Consider the following 14,950-nt stretch of genomic DNA (forward strand, 5'->3'; position numbering starts at 1 on the left):
ACAAAGTTCACAAATATCTTTCAGTTGGAGAGTATGGGAACATGAGGTGCTAGCCAGAATTTAGTACTTACTTACCTGGCATAATAAGGGCATAATGTAAGAAATATGTATGTATATTTAGGGGTGTAGAAATCAGGGTCAGGTGATAGAAGGCAAAATTTGGGTCTTAGCGAGAGACATGTACCCATCTTGTCATTTATGAATTTAACTATTTGCTCCCAAATGGCTCGGACAGTGCAAAAAATTCCTAGGACATTGGAAAAAAAGATGAAAGAAGGTACCAGACTTTCAGTGATACTTGGGGCACTCATCCAAGTAATTCAGGTAGAATGTTTGTAGCCCTCAGGTGGTATAGTATGTGTTAAATCAATTTGCCGGAATTCATGGTGGTTCAAAGAAAATGCCCTAGGGTAAGCCAAAGTTCTGTCACAATCCTCTTCCATAAGTCTCCCCACCTCCCTCTTCTACTTTGTACATAAGGAATCCCGTAACGTACTTGAAAAAAGTGAACAGACATTGGAACCAGAGGGCTTAAGAAAGAGGTATGGGAAGGGAATAGAAGGAAAAGAAATGAGCCCACTGGCAAATTGAATAGTCAGAGCATATTTAAATTTCAAATGGCTAAAGACCTGGGAAAGAGGAAGATCAAATTCAGACTGGAGGGTGAGGAAATCTTTTAGGCCAGCATAAACCATATGCTCTTTTACAATAAGTCCAGTACATTTCTGTTATGGAGGTTTGGAGTTTCTGTGAAGTGGGATCAGGGGTCGACAGCCGACACCCACCCTCAATAGCTCAAATCCGCGCTCCTGCTAATAGGAGCTGATTTAACCCCTTTAAATGCCACCCACAATTCTGACAGTGGCATTTAAGTGCCATAATCGATGTTCGGGGGTCCAAATTGCCCTCCCTCCGCGATGAGATTGCAGGGTGCCATTCAGTTGCTGTGGCAGTCAGAAGCCTTCTGGCTTGACAGGTTGGTTGTCAGATCATGATATAATGTATTACATCATACTACATCAGAGATCAAACATCACGAATTCTTGTTCCCTATGGGGACTAAAAAGAATAATTAAAAAATCAGTTTTAAAAAGTTTTATTAATTATTGAAAAAATATAATAAATATATTTTTTAAATTCTCTTTTGCCATATTTCATTATAAAATCTAAATTAAAAAAACCCCAAAACATATTCGCTATCACTGCATCCATAATATCTGATCTAGCAAAGCAACGCATTATTTACCACACAAAGTGAACATTATCGGGAAAAAAAATGCCAGAATTGCGCTTTTTTTTTCTCTCCAAGAAAAAATATAATAAAAGGCAATCAAAAAGTCACATGTACTTCAAAATACTTCAAAACAGAAACTACAGGACATCAAGGTAGATAGATAAACAACAGAGTTATGATTTCTTTAAAAATGCAGAGGAAAAATCAAAAATGAAAAAAACTAAATAATGGCATCATCCTTAGGACGTTAAAGGGAACCTGTTGCATCCCGACAGCACCATAAACAAAGTTATGGTGCTGCTAAGGAACATGACAGGGATCGAAGTGATGTATTTTTCATACTTACCCGCCCCTGCTATCCAGCGCTGTCCCCTCTGAAGTGGGCATACGGCATGGAAATCTGATTCTTTTCTATGTGTGCTTTCCTATACAAGTCTATGGGATGTAGGGCTGTAGAGATTAATAGAAGGGACTAGACCTTGGTGACCTCAAAAGTACCCCATGTCATTTATGCAAGTTCACTAGCTAGGTAATATTCAGTACCGCTATACCATTTCTATCCCACGGGTTTGTGAGGCATTTAGAGGCGATCCTGTGAATCCCATCACTCCAAATGAAGGACATAATACTCTCTATATGCTGTAGCAGGCCTTGTGGCAGGCAGATTGGGAAGTGCTGTAAGAAATAAAGCCCGCTTAACCGGGCTGACCCATGCGGCAATGGAAAGTGAAAGTTTATTTTAGGTCTTAATTTTGGTGTGGAGGTAAAAGAATTAATATTCAATTGAACAAATTCTAATACCAGTCTAGATCTAATAATAATAATCTTTATTTGTATAGCGCCAACATATTCTCCAGCAATTCCAAAGTAAAAAAATGAGGGCTATTTTAGAGGAATAGAGAAAGGTAAACTATCAAGTACAAATCCATCTAGTGGGAAAAGGCCTTTCAGCTGCCATGACAACCAAATGGCACCCTATGATCTCATTGCAGGCAGCTGCTTGGATACCCCTGAACTCAGATTGTGGGATTTAAATGGTTAACCGCCATGATCAGCGTGAGTGCTGATTGCAGCTGTTGCTGGCGGGTGCCAGCTGTAAGAAACAGCCAGCATTCGCATTGTATGGAGCGGGATAGGTTCCCGATCCCCCTCCAATCAAACCCCAATTTCACAGGATGCAACTGTGTATCCTGTATTTAGGGGTTAAAGAAAATAATTTTTTCTAAACTTAATACACACAGCTGCTGCAGAACATCATTATACTCTCCGTATTGCAGTGGCCCAGTTTAACCCCTTAGTGACGAAGCCTGTTTGCGCCTTAGTGACAGAGCCAAATTTTGGAAATCTGACATGCGTCGTTCAACGTAACATAACTCTATAAAGGCTTTACAAATCCAAGTGATTCTGACATTGTTTTTTCGCCACATGTTGTACTTCATTTTGGTTGTAAAAAGAGACCGATATAAAAGCGACAAAATTGGGAGAATTTTGAAAAAATTGTCATTTTTTTCATATTTTCAACCGTAATATCTCAAATATGTCCAAACATACTGTACAAATTTTTGATAAGATATATATTTCCATCCGTTTACTTTATTCTGAATGCACATTTGAAAAACGTTTGTGTTTTTTAACCATTTAGATGACGTACAAATTTAACATTACTTTTCAGCATTTTGAGGAACACTTTGTTTTCCTGCACCAAGCCAAGTTTGCAAAGGCTCATGAGTGTCAGGGCGCCCACCCACTGGCGATTTTTTTTCCCTGCGAAATTCGCAGCATTTTTTTCTCTGCAGGGGTCTATGGGACTTGTAATGTTAAAATCGCGATCGCGCAAAATCGCGATTTCGCGGTAAATAGCGATTTTGCGCGATCGCGATTTTAACATTACAAGTCCCATAGACCCCTGCAGAGAAAAAAATGCTGCGAATTTCGCAGGGAAAAAAAATCGCCAGTGGGTGGGCGCCCTCAGAATAATAGATACCCCCACAAATGACCCCATTTTAAAAACTACACCCCTTAATGTATCCACTGAGGGGTGTCACGTCCTCAGGCGAGTGGGCATTAATCCTAAGAGGATGCATAAAACTACGTCCTCTAGGATTAAAGCCTACTTACTGAGGACGTAGTTTCCCGATGGGGCGGTCGTTAAGGGGTTAAAGGGGTTGTCTCGCGAAAGCAAGTGGGGTTAAGCACTTCTGTATGGCCATATTAATGCACTTTGTAATATACATCGTGCATTAAATATGAGCCATACAGAAGTTATTCACTTACCTTCCCTGCGCTGGCGTCCCCGTCTCCATAGCTCCGTCTAACTTCAGCGTGTAATCGCCCGAAGGGTCTTCTGCCTTCGGGTCTGTCCGGCAGCAGCGGTGTTCTGGCTCCTCCCCCTTCTATGCATCATCACGTAGCTCCGCCCCGTCACGTGTGCGGATTCCAGCCTCCTGATTGGCTGGAATCGGCACATGTGACGGGGCGGAGCTACACGATGATGCTTAGAAGGGGCGGGGCCAAAACGCCGCTCGTGCCACACCCAGCCGAAGGCAGAAGACCCTTCTGCGCAAGCGCGTCTAATTGGGCGATTAGACGCTGAAGTTAGACGGAGCCATGGAGACGGGGACGCCAGCGCAGGGAAGATAAGTGAATAACTTCTGTATGGCTCATATTTAATGCACAATGTATATTACAAAGTGCATTAATATGGCCATACAGAAGTGCTTAACCCCACTTGCTTTCGCGAGACAACCCCTTTAATAGTGCAGGCAGAGCTGCCTTTGGTTGTATTAACAACTTATGCCATTGCAATTCTGACAGCACTATCTGCTTCCAGCATTTTGCATACTGACAGCATATCCAGTGATGAGCTGATTAGCAAGGATTTTGAGTGGAAAAACTCACTGATCAACCAGTGATGAGACCTATCCTGAGGAAAGCATTATCAATACTAAAAGTCCTGGACAACCCTATTTACTATACACTCCACTGCTCTACCCATAGCAACTGTACAGAAGACTCCCCTGAGCAGCTACCTCTCCGAAAAGAATATACTTGTATATCTGCCTGGCAAGGCAGGCTCAGATAAGATGGACCATTTCTATGTTTGGTAGTACATCTATAAAGCCGTTTTCACATGGCCGAGAAAATCGTGCGAGATTTGTGGGTTGCAAGATGTACAAATCTCACACGAATATGAACCCCATTCTATTGAATGGGGTTATACATGAGTGTCTTTTTCTTACCGCATCATGGTGCGATGCGGGAAATAAATCGCAGCAGTCCTATCTTTGGGTGATATGGCCTCGCATTGCCCATTGTTTTCAGTGGGGCCGGTGGCCACATTGCACCACGTGCCACGAATCCGCAGGGAAAACGTATGTTTGTGAGCGTAATATCAGGCTGTGAATCACGACCTGATAATGCACTTGCCTGTTTACATATTAAAGTCACTAAAAGATAAGGATCCTGCTCACAGCCGGATAATTGCTGCGGAATCTGCGGTCGGCATCCACCCGCGGATCTGCAGCAAATATCACCCATAGCATGCAATAGGAAATCGATTCTTCCTGCACACTTGCGGAAACCAATTGTGGTTTACGCAAGCAGAGGAAAAATTGTGTCATGCTTCATTTTTCTGTGGATTCTGCATGTACGGCTTCCATTGAAGTACATGAAAGCGGTCTGATCCGCGGTGCTTCCGCAATGACACTGCGGAGAGGTCACTGATTTTGTGGCATCGCTGGTCGTTTAAATCCTTAATAACTATGATTATGTATGCTTCAAAGGGGGCAGTGCACACTTTCTATGAACTCTAACTAGTTCTAAAATTCTTGTCCTTATGACTTTTTAGAAAGCTGTCAGACTCCAGAAATCGTAAATGGATTCCTTGCAACTGAACAGCAGGACAGTTATGACTCGGGCTCATCTGTGGCATTTTGGTGCAATGAGAACTATGTAATAAATGGTCCTATAAATGCTAAATGTGAGAATGGTCAATGGATCGATCTCCCCGTATGTTACCGTAAGTACATTAAACTCAACCTCTAGAAATATTCATGATGCTCTAAAAGAATTAAAAAAATGTTTTCCTTTTACCTTTCCTTCAGGTCCATGCAGAATCTCCTCAGAAGGTCTTAGTGAAAGCAACATTCAGTTACATTCATTTTATATCCAGAAAAGTACTTACGATAGCAATTATAAACATGGCACTGAATTACTTGTTTCCTGTAAGCCAGGATTTAAACGACCAAATCAAGCACTTCTTAAGATTGCATGTTATGATGGAAAATTTAAGTATCCCAGATGCTTCTCCGGGAGTAAGTATAATTTATTATGTCTTGTTACTATCAATCAAGATGTTACATAAAAATCAAAAAAATATGTAAAACGTTCATTCACATTTTACATTTGAAAACGCTGAAGTTTTTCAGGAGTTCCTGTTTTTCTTTTTCTTTTAACACAACATTCCTTATTAAGCATATGTTTTAAGCCTTTTTCACCATTAACTACAAGGCAATATCTCAAAGGCAATGATAGCTTTGTTACTGAAGGAAGCCACATGTAGGCATACATTTGAAAGACTGTTCATATATGGAATGCTCTTACAGAGCAGTTTTTCCATTTTGCACACAGAGTCTCCAGAACTGTGAGGCCTCCTCTGTACTATCCATATACATAGACTCATTTTATCAAAAGGCAAAACGTTTAAAAAAAGTACAAATTGTTGCCGCAGTGTATGGTTATTCACAGCAAGCATAGAATGAAATCCAAAGAGACAATTCTAAATGCACTAAATTTATTAGCTTATGTGCAGTTCCCACCATCTACCCTCTTCAATTTCATATGCGCAGTAATGAGGCTTTTTGTAAATGCCACTTTGTGTGGTTTCTATCCCATCTGTATATGTATTTTAAAAGTAGCCAACCGCTTAAAGGTGCCTACCCACTAGCGATATTTTTTCTTGCGATGTGAGAGCGATGATTATGAAACCAATTATTTTCAATGGTTTCATACTTATTTGCGATTTCTACTCTCAAGCTTCACAGCGCAGAGAAAAAATCTGCGATATCACTCAGTGTTTTCAAAGGGGCCGGCGGCAGCAGCGCCAGCCCCATTGAAAACATAGGGAGTACATCGTGGACTTCTACCACAGCTGTGACAGCTATGGCAGAGGATTCCTTCATCCCCACGGGAATCCTCTGTGGCAGAAATCCATGATGCTATCCCATTGCTTTCAATAGGGACGGCACTGCTGCGTCCCCATTGACAGCAGTGGGTCGCAGGCAACCCGCGCAGCGATGATTTTCGGGAAAGGGCTTGAAATATAAGCCCTTCACTGAAAATTATCCCTAGCTGTAAAAAAAAAGTAAAACAAAAATAATTATATTCACCTCGAACAGCTGTCCGGCTCTTCTCTCCAGCACGGCAGTCTTCTTCTGTGTTCTTGAGGCCAAGGATTGAAAAATGACTTGACTATGCTTGATATATATGTGTTTGCCAAGTGCATGCAGTGGAGAATGCCTGCAAGATCCATGCAGCTAGAACATCCCAGCCTAGCCAGAGACTTGGCTGAAGTTGGAGTGTACCCCTTGTGAATAGGAGAGACTTTGCTCAGTCCTTAGAGGAGCACCTGGAAGAGGCCAAGTGGATGCCTTGTGAATTCTCTGGGCCCATGTACCCAGACCTTTGTGTTAATGCATGGGAAGAACTGAGAGAGAATGAGGAGCCGCAATGCATTGTACCCACTTTCCAAATGTAATTGATGATCGGTAGAGAGCTAGAAAGAGAAAGAGAGTGGCCAGGAACAGAACCCCACAGATAACTAGACTGTGGACTTATCTGTTAACCTGTGAATTCTCCCTGTCACACCACTTTGTGTCTTGTACTGCTTCCCTACTGGCATGTATTGCTGAACTGTACAAAGTTATTTCCAGTAAATGAGCTTCACTAACTGTTACAGGTTTGGCTCTGAAAGTTAAATCCCTGTGTGTGGACTCTGTATTGTTAACAACTGGATTCACCGCAGAGGACAGAACGGTGGAGTCACGAGTGACAAAAGGACTATGGTAAATCACCAATGGGTTAACCTATTTAATAGCCTGCCCTTGGCCCCTTGAACGTGTCTCTGGTTACCCTCCGGGTGGGAGACAGTAGAGCCACCGTGACAAGGCCCAAAAACTACCCCATTGTCTCATAGGCTGGGGCCTGCTCCTCGGACGCTGTAGGGCGGAGCTATCTTGGTGTCACGGACAGGATGAGTTCCTCTGTGCCTATTCCAGAGATACAGAGAAGAAGTGCCTCTGCCATTTTCTCGGACCTGGACAGAAAAGTTGGATTGCCTGCGTCTGTTTTTATATTGACTCCCTGTTGTTTCCAGCCCTTTGAACCTCTGGAGATTTTCCAGAGAGAAAAGGCTGAGTTCCTGCAAAGAGATGCAGAGCAAGGAAGAAAAATCAGAACTTAAGTCCCATTCGTATATTGCCAGGATGTGCTACACCCTGAGACGGGGACATGTGGAATAGATGGATCCTTTTATGTTGCCCAGTTTGAACTGTTTAACTGTAATGGAAGAAATGGACATGGACTTATATTAGAAGTGGAAAGAAAGAACAGAGACAAAAAATTCAGAAGGAAAGTAGAGGAGCAAGAGACACCGATCACAAACTAAAATGTTTTTACACAAATGCATAGAGCATGGGAAACAAACAAGGGGAATGAGCTCCTAAATACAGGAAGATAAATATGATGTCATAGGCATCACGGAAACTTGGTGGAATGATACACATTGGAATACAAGGCTTGAAGAATACAACTTATTTATCTGAAACAGACCAAAAAAAGGAGAGGAGGTATTGCGTTGCATGTTAGGAAAACATTAATCTACATAGAAATTCAAGCTTCAGAGCATGGTAGCTCTGTAGAAAATGTTCGGGGAAGAATACAAGGAGAGAACAACAGAAAGGACACTATTGTGGGCATTAACTATATTAACTCTTTCTACATCAGATGGCCAAGCTCTCAAAAAAGCATGAGATCGTTATTATGGGAGATTTTAATTTGATACGCCTGGAATGCTGTCATCCTCTTGCATACATTAGATTTTAACTATCCAGACATTTGTTGGGAATCTCTCTCAGGCAAAAGTAATGGATCCAACAAATTCTTATCCGCTCTTGCTAACAACTTTATCTTCCAAAAGGTAGAAGAGAAAACAGGGAGATCTGCTATCTTGGACATAATTCTTACCAACAGGGAGGGAATGGTTGAGGAAGTAAGGGTGGCTGGGACCATATGAGGCAGTTATCTTGCTATCCCTGAATTTGAGAAAACTCAGACCTCAAGGTTGGATTTCAGAAAGGCAGATTTTAATGAACTCAGAAAGAGGCTAAGAAGAATCCAAAGGCAGGATGTTCTTAAGGACAGAAATGTCCAAGAAGGTTGGGAAATATTGTGAAATAAGATTCTCAAAGCACAAAGCACAATTTAGATTAAATACTAAAGATGAGCGAACATACTCGTGCGAGCTTGATGCTCGCTCGAGTATTAGGGTACTCGAGATGCTCGTTACTCGAGACGAGCACCACGCGGTACTCGAGTCAATTCCATTTCCTTCCCTGCATGTTTTGCGCCATTTTCTGGCCAATAGACATGCAGGGAAGGCATTACAACTTCCTCCTGTGACATTCCAGCCCTATCCCACCCCCCTGCAGTGAGTGGCTGGTGAGATCAAGTGACTGCCCAGTATTTAAAGCGGTCCCGCCCGCGGCTCGCCTCAGACACACGCTGGCAGAGATCAGAGAGAGTGCTGTTCCTGCTATAGGGAGAGTGTTAGGCTGTTAGCGTCTTCAAGAACCCCAACGGTCCTTCTTAGGGCCACATCTTACCGTCTGCATTACTGTTGTGGCTGCTGGGAGCAGTTTTGCACAAATTTTTTTTTTCATCTTGGGCGGTGCAAACTATTGCGTTCTCAGTCTGCAGTCAATTATACAGAGTATAGGGGCAGTACTGGTGAGGCAGGGACAGTGGTAGTGTAGAATCCTGTCAACAAGTACCCCAAAAAAGCTCCTTCTTAGGGCTACCTGTGAGCGTGTGCTTTACTGTTGTGGTTTCTGGGAGTTGTAGTGGCTCACTATTAGCCAGCTAGGCCTTTTTGCAGCCGCTGTGATCCTGCAAGTGCAGGCCAAAAATTGCCTAATTTTTTACATCGTTCTGTGCATCCCGTCAACTTCACACACAGCATGCGGCGACAGCCCCTGATAGAGGAAAAGACATATACACGCTATCTAGGCTGTTTGCTTTTTTAAAAATTTTTTAGAAAAAGCTCCTTCTTAGGGCTACCTGTGACTGTGTGCATTTTACTGTGTGGCCACTGGGAGTTGTAGTGGCTCACTATTACCCAGCTAGGCCTTTTGGCAGCCTAGCGTATAATTTTTTGCGAACTGCAGTGTGCGTTACATAACCGCTGTCATCCTCCAACTGTATGCCAATAATTGCCTCATTTTTTATACCGCTCTGTGTCTGCTCTATTCGTAATACACCATGCTGAGGTGTAGGCCTAAAGGACATGGACGTGGACACGGGCGAGGACGCGGAGGTCCAAGTGAGGGTGTGGGCACAGGCTGAGTTCCTGGTCTAGGTGAATCGCAGATGGCTGCTTTGGGATTAGGAGAGAGGCAAGTTTCCGGGGTCCCCAGCTTCATATCACAATTTATGGGTCCAAGTGGTAGACCTTTTTTACAAACAGAGCAGTGTGAGCAGGTCTTGTTGTGGATAGCATAAAATGCATCCAGCAATGTATCCACCACCCAGTCTTCTACGCCATCCACTGCTGAAACTCTGAATCCTCTCGCTGCTGCTCCTCCTTCCTCCCAGCCTCCTCACTCCATTAAAATGACGCATTCTGATGAGCAGACAGACTCCTAGGAACAGCATTACATCATACTGTGCAGGACAGATTGTTCGCATCTTGCGAAGTTCGTAAATCGAACGTTCGCAAGTCGGGGACTATCTGTATCCTATTTCTGTTTAAAATATGGTAGATTCTAGTGTCATCAGTCGCAAGGCCTGGGGGAAAATCAGGTTTATGGAAGAGGGGAGTTAGAGGGCCTTTCTTTCTGAATAATATGTTTTTTGCAGTGATCTTATTCCATGTGGTGAGCAGATCTGGGGCAAAGAGGGAACATTTAACATTGTTGTGGGATTCGGCTGAGGGCAAGATCCAAGGCAACGACTTTGGTCAAATTTCAGCAATGTTCGTTTCTAGTTTCATCAATTGTTTAAACTTCCCTTGGAAGTGCCAGTCGAACAGTCAAAGAAGGATAGAGGCCATGTGGTAAAGCTTAAGGTCAGGAAGCCCTGCCCCTCCTGCAGATTTAGGTTTTGAGAGGGTTTGGTAGTTGATGCAACTGTATCTTCCTCGCCATATAAATCGTGTGAAGGCAGATTGTAGGCATTTAAAGACGTTCATGGGGGGCTGGTTAGGCAGAGTCTGGAATAAGTACAGAAAGCGAGGGACAATGTCCATCTCTAGCACATTTATTTAGCCAAACCGGGAGAGATATTTTTTGTCATAGTTATTCAAGCCTTTTAATGTGCGATCCAGCAAGGGGAGATAGAGCAAAGAGGTCCCGGGGGATTAGTATCCCTCAGTATTTGATATGGGAATTTCTCCATTTAAATGGAAACTATTGGGATAGATGCTAAATTTCAGAGGATGGCAAGGAGATAATTAGTGCTTCTGATCTAGTGATATTTATTTTAAAGTTACTGAGGTTTCCATATTTTTGGACCTCTGCTAAAATGGATGAGGGGGAAATTTGTGTCTGGCTAACATATAGAAGCAGATCGTCAGCATGCAATGAGGCATTGTACTGCTGGGAACCAATAGTGAGACCGTGCACAAAATGGCATTTTGGTTACCTTTTATTGTCTTGCTTTGTGGTGTCAGTTCATACCTCCAGGGGTTCCAATAGGGATAGTCAGGGCCCAGGAAGAAGACAGTGGGCCTGTCCTTATCAGGACATTTACTCCACTTTTAGGCAGGGACCCTGAACCCCCTAGGTAGGTTAGAGACAGGCTTTCATCTGACTGGAGTGGTGCTCACTATCCTACAGTGCATGGTGTAATACAACTGCATTAAGCATTAACGACACCCTGTGTCCATGCAGAGCGTGGTGCTCTTGTGCTGCACGGACATGACACTTCTGTTCTCCTGATCATTTGTTTGCAGAAGAATTTGTCTATTGAATGAGTTTTGTGTAGGCAGGGAATTCTCGACCTTGGTCAGGCGCTGTTCCAGTATGGAGGACGCTTGCTCTTGTACTGTGACTTTTTGTGATATGAAGCCTAACTCCACACAGAAAGCCTCCAAAGTCCTCTCCAGGCATTGCTTTACTTTATGTATCATGGAAGCTAAGTTTAAAAAAAAGGCATAATTTTAATTATGTGTATCCTTTACTGCAGAGACAAGGGCAAGCTGTGCTATCTCTTAAGGTCTTGTGCAATTTTATTAAACAGGAAGGGGAGGGTTGACAGATATAAGGAATCTGGACAGCGACCCATTCTGATACCTAAGTACTTTATCTGTTTCCAACTACGGTAACCAAGTTTAGAAAACTGTGCCCCATCTTTCATCTAGTGCCACCATTCAGGGCCATCAATGCTTTTGTAACATTGGTCACTACCGGCCAGGCGTGCGCAAATTCTACTTGGGAGGCTTTTTATTTATTTTTTCTTCATTCTGGCCTCTCAAGAACCATAACTTTTTTTTTATTTCTCTGGCGAGCTAGCCACATGTGGGCTTGTTTTTTTGCGCTATCAGTTGTATTATTTGATGGTACCATGAAATGTATTGTAGAAATTCTTAAAAATGTTAAAATGGGCTGAAATAGAAAAGAAATGGATTGTGCCATTGTTTTTTTAACGCTGCAGTAAAAAGGAAATTTTTACTTTATGGTGTGGGTCAGTAAGATTATGGCAATATTACTTTTAGATTTTTTTATGTTTTAATGTTAATTGTTTCAGGTTTACTGATTTTTAAACATTTTTTTTATTGTTTACTGATAAAAATAAAAAATAAAAAGCCTTTATTAAAAAAAAAATAGTAAACTTGCTATCTCTCACCATTTTATTACCCCCATAACTTTGTTTTAATTTTCTGCCAATGGGCTGTGTTATAGGGAAAGTTGTATTTTTTTCCTGTTTTTTTCTTGACCATTTTCGGGTCTGTTTGACCCTATGATTCTTTTTTTTGGTAGGGGCAGGGGGAAGAAGGGGTGCTACAAACAATACCACAATCCTGACATTGTGATTTAGTTAGTTTAGTTGCTAATTTAGCAATATGTAATTATTACCTGGGAGTTCAAATAAATCAAGCAGAGCCATAGACCATTCAGGACAGTAAGGCCTCCTTCCCACGAGCGTGACGAGGTCCGCCGCGTAATATTACGCAGTGAAGCCCGTCACGGCGCCCCCCAGAGCCCCTATACTTACCTGCGGGAGATAGCGTGAAATCGCTTCCCCGCCCACCACCGCCGCGTCACCGCCCGTCACCGCCCACCACCGCCGCGTCACCGAGCGTGTCACGTGACGCGGCCGGCCGCGTCATTTGGCGTCAGATGACGCGCGGCGGTGGGCGGGAAAGCGTTTTTTCACGCTATCTCCCGCTGGTTACAGCGGGAGATAGCGTGAACGGACGGCTTCCATTGACTGCAATGGAAGCCGTCAGTGCGTACAGCCCGTCCTCACCCGCAGAAAATAGAGCATGCTGCGGGTGAGGACGGGAGAAATCGCGGTGCGTAATTCCGCGCTGGAATTACGCATCGTGAGCATTGTGCTATTAGGTTCAATAGAACCTAATAGCTGCGGGCAACGCAGCGGATTTTCGCCGCGAATTACGCGGCGGAAATCCGTTCGTGGGAAGGAGGCCTAAGGGGCATTTCAGTTTCACACAGGCTAGGACACACCACAAAATGTGGTTTAAGCTGCCAGTGGGGAATCCCACACCAAAATTTGCAGGTCTAAACGGATTTTTAATTGCAGGCAGATTTAACCCATTTTTATTTTACCTCATTTTACCTCATTTTGAAGGGAGTCTGGCGGTCTAATTCCCTAAAAAGACCCATCAATAGCAGCTGGAGTATATGCTGACTGTTGCCATTATAGCACCAGAATTACACAATATAAATAAGTGAAAGCAGCAGAGAATATGATAATTTAAACCCTTAGTGGTGGCCTCGTTTGCACCTCAATGATCAAGCAGCGTTTTCTCTTTCTTTGTCTTGTTCCAAGAACAATAAGATTTTTCTTTTCTTATACAGCTCTATGAGGTCTTTTTTTTTCACGTGAGAAGTTGTAATTTTTGTAATGCCTCTGCTTTGAGGTATATATGTGTTCAAAGGCTATGGACACTTTTTTTTGGGGGGGCGGGGGGTTGGTAAGGGGGCAACATTTTTTTTCTTCACTGCAATGCTAGTATTTTAGGCTAACAGTAATTTTTGCTATGTTGCACTATTTCTGTTTCTGTTTTCATCTTCAACATATCACTTTATATGAACTCTGCAATCTAAAGGTACTGTTGCGAGGGAAAACTGTTGGGATGCATAAACACCTGTTTGTCTCCCCAATGACTTTCGCTCCTGTGCTTTCACATTTGAGTGATAGTCATTGAATGGGGGCGGAGTGTGTGTCTACTTTCCTAATTATTATTTTTTATCTTAGCAGCATATTGTGAACCTCCCCCTGCCGTTCAGAATGCCATACTCAATGAACAACCTGAAGACAGTTATGCATCCGGTGAAAAAGTTACTTATACCTGTAATGGTGGTTATTCCCTGGAAGGATCTTTGACAGGAGAAGCACAATGTCAGAGCACACAATGGATTAATGTACCGGTGTGCAGAAGTGAGTACAACTTCAACCAAATATCATTTACTTTAAAGGGGTTTTCTAATTATAAACAAGTAACTTTTATTGTCCCCAGTCATGCATACAGAACTGATTAGAATGTACTTCACAAAGTGTACTGTTGACCGACTCCAGAACTGGTAAAGTGATGTGCTGTTTATTGAATTGCTGACATCCACTGATGTGCTGTCCCCATCTTCTGATCTGGGATCAGCGCACTATCCATCGGCGTACCACTAGGGGTCGCAATTGTAATCAAACCTCTGGGTAGGTGGGCCCATAGGGCCCGGCCATATGCTGTTTAACTGCCGCGGGTGACACTCGAGGAGGGGAGGGACATTACCTAGGGCAGCCGGCAGCTAATTTCATGCTGCAGATTCCCCCAGAATGCAGTTCTTCCGTACACTGAGAAACTGCAGTTGTGCTTCATCACAACTGCAGTCTATCAGTGCACTGACGGCTGCGTCATTGGGGGTGTCTGATAGTGGAAATAGGGAGTGTCGACCATGCGGTGTATCTGAGGTATGTGCTGTATGTAGAGATGAGCGAACGTACTCGTCCGAGCTTGATACTCGTTCGAGTATTAGCGTGTTCGAGATGCTCGTTACTAGAGGCGAGCACCACGCGATGTTCGGGTTACTTTCACTTTCATCTCTGAGACGTTAGCGCGCTTTTCTGGCCAATAGAAAGACAGGGAAGGCATTACAACTTCCGCCTGCGACGTTCAAGCCCTATACCACCCCCCTGCAGTGAGTGGCTGGCGAGATCAGGTGTCACCCGAGTATATAAATCGGCCCCTCCCGCGGCTCGCCACAG

General features: G+C 43.3%; 1 protein-coding gene across 8 annotated transcripts in view; it reads left to right on the forward strand.

Annotated features, from left to right (window-relative positions):
* The window catches only part of LOC136621575 (coagulation factor XIII B chain-like), a 612,738-nt gene that overhangs the window by 323,474 nt on the left and 274,314 nt on the right, over window positions 1-14,950 (forward strand). For 7 of the 8 annotated variants that reach the window (XM_066597142.1, XM_066597143.1, XM_066597137.1 and 4 more), the window contains 3 exons: window positions 5,082-5,252; window positions 5,338-5,547; window positions 13,949-14,131. In XM_066597142.1, coding sequence (XP_066453239.1) covers window positions 5,082-5,252; window positions 5,338-5,547; window positions 13,949-14,131 — 564 coding nt within the window. The remainder of the gene's footprint in view (window positions 1-5,081; window positions 5,253-5,337; window positions 5,548-13,948; window positions 14,132-14,950) is intronic. The other variant, XM_066597138.1, reaches the window with a different exon arrangement.

Source organism: Eleutherodactylus coqui, chromosome 3 (genome assembly GCF_035609145.1).
Source record: "Eleutherodactylus coqui strain aEleCoq1 chromosome 3, aEleCoq1.hap1, whole genome shotgun sequence".
NCBI lineage: Eukaryota > Metazoa > Chordata > Amphibia > Anura > Eleutherodactylidae > Eleutherodactylus > Eleutherodactylus coqui.